This window comes from Tasmannia lanceolata, unplaced genomic scaffold (assembly GCF_043159265.1).
Source record: "Tasmannia lanceolata isolate RefF3 unplaced genomic scaffold, GAP_Taslan_0.1 ptg000013l, whole genome shotgun sequence".
Lineage (NCBI taxonomy): Eukaryota > Viridiplantae > Streptophyta > Magnoliopsida > Canellales > Winteraceae > Tasmannia > Tasmannia lanceolata.
This window is the reverse complement of record NW_027518690.1, coordinates 16303513-16309126: the sequence shown is the minus strand read 5'-3', so window position 1 is coordinate 16309126 and position 5614 is coordinate 16303513. Positions and strand designations below refer to the sequence as shown.

General features: G+C 38.4%; 1 protein-coding gene across 1 annotated transcript; it reads right to left on the bottom strand.

Annotated features, from left to right (window-relative positions):
- Positions 1 to 1877: 1877 nt before the first annotated feature.
- On the bottom strand, positions 1878 to 5350 carry LOC143889887 (ACT domain-containing protein ACR4-like). Its single transcript, XM_077394278.1, has 7 exons — positions 5246 to 5350; positions 5017 to 5062; positions 4768 to 4882; positions 4616 to 4683; positions 3147 to 3749; positions 2747 to 2851; positions 1878 to 2468 (listed from the first exon to the last, which is right to left on the bottom strand). The coding sequence occupies exons 1-7, from the start codon at positions 5263 to 5265 to the stop codon at positions 2124 to 2126; spliced, it is 1302 nt and encodes a 433-aa protein (XP_077250393.1). The 5' UTR covers positions 5266 to 5350; the 3' UTR covers positions 1878 to 2123.
- Between the last annotated feature and the right edge of the window lie 264 nt (positions 5351 to 5614).

The following is a 5614-nucleotide window of genomic DNA, read 5'->3' as shown; positions in this document are numbered from 1 at the left end:
TTGGAGTTTCGGTCATTTCGGTTTCAGTCTTGACCGAAATCGGACCGAAATTTCGGATTTCGGTCAAGACCGAGACCATGAGAACATCCTCAAGCAACCCATGTGGTCTTGATCCCATGCGGAATGAAGGGTTCAGATCATGCTTACGCACATTTTCATTTCCAATTAAAATGACGAAAATGACCTTCTGTGTTTTGTAAGAATGGCTGGCTTGTAAAGGACAAGAATGTCATTTTCCAGGTCAGGATATTTATGTTCACCATGTTCTGACACAGGGCGTTATCTCGTAACCCATCCACTTGGGAGTACAAGTTGGGAAGAGAATCTCTGAGACAGTATATTTTTTCAAATTTACACTGAAACTCAGTGTATACACAATCTCTACCGTCCGTTTATAATGGGTGCACATGTCCACGGAATCAATGGGACAAAAGTTATGGGTAAAAGTGAACAAAAAGAGTTCTTTTAACTGATTGGCACGTGCACCCATTGTGGGTTGAGAGGGGTTATACACTAAGCTTTGGTGTATAGTAATTATGAGGGGTGTGACTATCAAAACAAGGGTGGTGCTTCAATACCATTCATTCAAACAGATTCAAATTATATGATTGTGTTGCAGAAAATTAGGAGAGTAAATTAGGTGAGTTGACCCATCAAAACTCGGTCTCAACTCAACAATTGGTCCAAGTAAAACCTAATTTCTGGGCCCCAGTCATGACTTTTGGGTGCAACTGTCATATCAAGCTGACTCAGAAGGGTTCTTACACCACGTGAATCCAACAACTGATAAAAAGAACATTCCGTTCATGAGGGCCCATGTGAGACCCACCATGAAAGGACTAGAATTTTTTCTTGAAAGCGAAACGAAGATCATCAAAATTCAAACATATTTTTCAAATTAATGAGTTTTTGTCTCAGGAGTAATCCAATTGACCACAAGTAGTCCTCTTTGCGAGAAATTAATTATATGATGTGTGCGGCGGTGTAATCCCGTATTTTTCAGAAAGTACTCGGAGGGTTAGGATCATCCTATGGAAATGATTTTAAGGGCGCAACCTATTTACAATGTGACCCAACAACTGGACGGTTTGCATCATCATATGGAGTGGCCGTACTATATACTTTTTGAAAAAAATACAAGTTTATACGGCCACACATCATATAATTTCTCCGAAGTCAATTCGCTTAATGTCATTAGATGGTGTTCTTGTAAGGTATAGGGTGTTGTTATAAACATGCATATGTTACACCTAACATATGCATGTTTCAAACTTTAATACTATTCTTCAATCAAGTCAGGACCATATGACACAGATTCTTTTGAACGGGCTTAGTACCCGTGTCGGAGAGATGTCGGATTCCAATACTATAGGATTCTCCTTTGACCCTATGTCTTTTATCTTCTTTTTTTCTTAATATTACTTTCCACAACTTTATAATTACGGCATGTTTTTGAGTTTTATACATCAAAATAGTAAGTTCTTATTCGTAAATAGAACGCTATAACCTTGTTTTTCTTATAACCTTACTATTAAAAGGGTGGCCCAATGCACGAGGCTCTCGCCATCGCGGGTCTGGGGGCTAGATGTACAGCCTTACACCCCTGCTTTGCAGAGAGGATGTCTCCATGACTTGAATCCGTGACCACCGGGTCACAATGGAGCAACCTTACCGTTGCGCCAAGGCTCGCCCTCTATAACCTTTTTATTATCCAAAAAAAATTAAACTTTGAGAATTGATTAAAATATCTCGACGAATCCAAGAATCTTTACTTTTGGATTCAGACACTCGTACCAGATAAATTAAAAAAGGTGAAAAACTCCATGGTAGACCATTTCCATGGAAGATAAGATATATAAGCAAACGAGTGACGCAAATTGTAATCACAGCAACCATTAGGTTCTCAGACAATATAAGTCAATTGAATGGTTACTTACATATGGGATTACAGGGCGATTACAGTACATTTAAGGCCTATTGATCCAAGATCGAGGTGAGGTTGAACGGACGATTCAGATATGATCTTACATTGCCATATCTATAACTAAAAGGCCTGCTTGAGCAAGCCTGGTTACAGTAATATTTACAGAAATTAGAAGCATCCATGAAATGTAATGCTGGCCTCAAGAGTAGGATCTTATCAAACCCAAGTTGTAGAGGAACTTCTCTGATCTAGACCTGAAAAGATTACCAAGAGAGAACTTGCCACTTTCTTGTGAGGGGGACTTTGAATATGCATCATCTTTCACATGGAGTATAGTCTCGCCAATTTCATTCCGAACCGCCTCGATTGTTTGGCTGCTGACTGGATTTCCTGCTGCATCTGTGACATAGAACACATTTACCGCTTGTGATCCCCTCGTAGTGACTTCGGCCCGAGTGACTGAGAGCCCGTTTTCTCTAAATATTCGGGTTACATCAGACAGAAGCCCAACTCGATCTTCGCTACAGAGTTCGAGTCTTAATCCCTGAATTATGCACCACACAAAAGTTAGCACCAGCCAATACTGATAAGAAAAGCCAGCGCAAACTACAGCTACTGATGTTGGCACCAATAGCATATTTTAATAATTGCACAAACTCGGCTTGTCATTTCTTGTTTACACAGCTGTCAAAGGATATTACAGTTCCCAAAAAGCTCTAAGAAGCCATTTTAACAAAGAAAAGACAAGCTGAGTTTGTGCAATTATTAGAACATGGTAGTGCCAATATCAGTAGCCTAAACTAATCAGCTAACTGTTTATACCTCTGAAGTTCGCCTTTCGATAGCAGCTTCCAAACAATGAATTAATCGCTCCATCTCTGCTTCGGAATTAACAGGGCAACCGTCTATATGTCTAATGAAGTATTCCTACATTGCATAAATAGAGCAAAAATCACCAAAGACAACATATTAATTCACAGTCATGAATGAGATTAGCATCTGAATTGTAAAAGTTATAACAGATTTTGTCTTGTTCATGATGTTTGCATATGGGAATAACTGAGATAAAAGAATATGTTGGTTATTTGAGATTGAATTCTAAATTCAGTACTTAGGAATTCTGCATTAGCATTTATATTTTAGCTTTAAAATTCCACAATTTTGCTCAAAGTCAGCAACAATAATAAAAATGTAAGCTTATTTATAAGGTAACAAAAGAAACCTGATAAGCTTCTGGTCCTTCAGCGATGACAGTCGCATGGAAGACAACATACTGCATATCTGTTAAAGTGCAGACAGTATCAAAGAGCAGTTTAGGTCTGTCCTTACACCGGACATTCACAACAGAGTACCCTTTGTCGATGCAATTCTCAACCGTCACAAAAGGTTTACTCCGCTCACTTGTAGTCTCTTGCCCATTCAAATTGTTCCTATCATAGTCACGGTCAGCATACATCATTTGATGAAGTCTCCTTTCCGTATGAGTCATACCCATAGAAACAGCTGTCTTAGCACCAAGTTTATCTCTATCCCCTTTCAGTACATAGCGGAGGAGTTGTTTGATCTTAGAAAGACGGTCAGGATCATCAATTGGTGACCCGGTGGTCTCATCGGTAACATAAACTACCGATGCCATTCTTGAATTATGGGTCCAAACCTCTGACGCTACGACATTGCATTTGAGGTCTGCAAGAACAGCGAAAACCTCAGAAAGCAATCCGGGTCGGTCCCTTCCGATCAATTCAATTGTTGTATGTTCAATAGCGGCCTGGACACCCACGGACCTTCTCAAAGATCGGACACCGAATGCTCTTGTAGACAATGACTGCAATAAGGTGTAAAATTAAATTACCTTAGCATAGAGTCGTTTGGTGGGTATTCAAACAAGAAGTAACACACATTCACACAACAACCAAATCTTACACTGCTTCGAGCTCAAGGACAGCCATATTTTTTAATATAGAAACTTCAACATGGCCATTTAAAAAAAGAGAGAAACTTCAACACAAAAAAACAACTACAAATTAAATGGAATCACACTTGGTATTGAATCTCATAAATAAGAAAATGATTATAAGATATTAAATTAGCAACATAAGGCCTCAACCAAATGGTGCTCAAAGATTCGTCATGGATGTTTACATAGCTAAGAAGATTTCATTGCAAGGTGAAAGAACACAAAATCAGCCCAGTCCCAACAACAGAATGCTAAATAAAATTTTAAAAAAGAACAGAGAAAAAAACACAATAGTTAACCCCAAAATCAGCAAAAGAAATTCATAATTCATCTAACTCATTACTTCTATGGGGCTATATACCTCAATGAGAGACACCGTATAGTAAATTAAATTTCTAAGGGCTGCGTTAGCTACTTTGGAAAACCAAATCATAGATTTCATCACTTTGAGAAGACTCGACCCCAACATTTATTAAAGGTCCTCAGCTACCAGAAACAGGGAGCAGTGGTATAATATAAGCCATCTCTGATTGAGGACTAACATCCTCAAGTACTATTACATTAGAATTTCTTATTTTTTCTTTGGTGGTATCTCTCATAAGAACCTTCTAATTTCTGATTATTCTCAGATGGACTGACATCCTTATTTTTTCTTTGGTGGTATCTCTCATAAGAACTTCTTAATTTCTGATGATTCTCAGCAAGTAAAACAAGGGATTAGTACACAGTTTTACCTGTTGAATGCGGTCGATAACTTCGCCATCTGTTACCTTATTGCCATCTTGGTCTATAACATGAAACACTGCAAGAGAGAGAAAATAAAGAATCAACAGAGAGTGAGAGAGAGCACCAATAAAATAAGAACTATGAGAAATCAGAAACCTACCATCCATAAACCATTCTCCATCTGAAGAAATGTAAGCCCTGCTAATGGTAAGGTTCAAATCAGTCAAAACCTGCACAACCTCTAATAAGCTCCCATGCTTATTAGCACTATCAACCTGTAAAATTCAAAAAAAAAAAAAAAAAAAAAAGGATTCTTCAGTTACAATATCATAAGAAATGTCCCATAACACAGAACCCAAAAAACCCATAAATTCAAACACCAGAACACACACAATGAATCATAAACTACCTTAACCAGAGTTGCTTTCCTGCTTGAACTATTATCTACAGTAACCCTGCAAAGCCCATCAAACCAAAAAGAAAAACACAAAAAATAAGACCCATGTCACAAAACACTTCAATTTTGAGAATTACAAACAAACAGCCCCAACCCATTTCAAATCAACAAGAACCCAGAAAACCCAGACCATAAAAACAAAACCCAATTCAAGAAAATGAAGGAACAAACAAATAACTACCTTGGTGGGTTCATTCGCATAACAAGCTTTTCATATTCATCATAGACATCTGGAGAACTAGACCAGCAATCGATAGAAAACACACACTTTCTCTCTGTTCTTTTTTCTTTTGTTCTATTTTTTTCTACTGATCTCTCTCTGACTATGTAGAGATATTGGTACCTGTATTGGTATATATGCGCGTGTGTGATGGTGGGGCTGTTTGGCTCTTGAGTTGGTCGAAAGGGGAGGTGGGTTTTGGAGGGACATGGAAAGGAGGATGGGGTGGTCCCCATTCTTGGATTCTAGGGTTAAGGTTTTGTGCCTATTTGTGGGCCATGCTATGATGTGGAATTGGTGTTTGTTGAGATGGTGTTTAGTCCTTTGGTC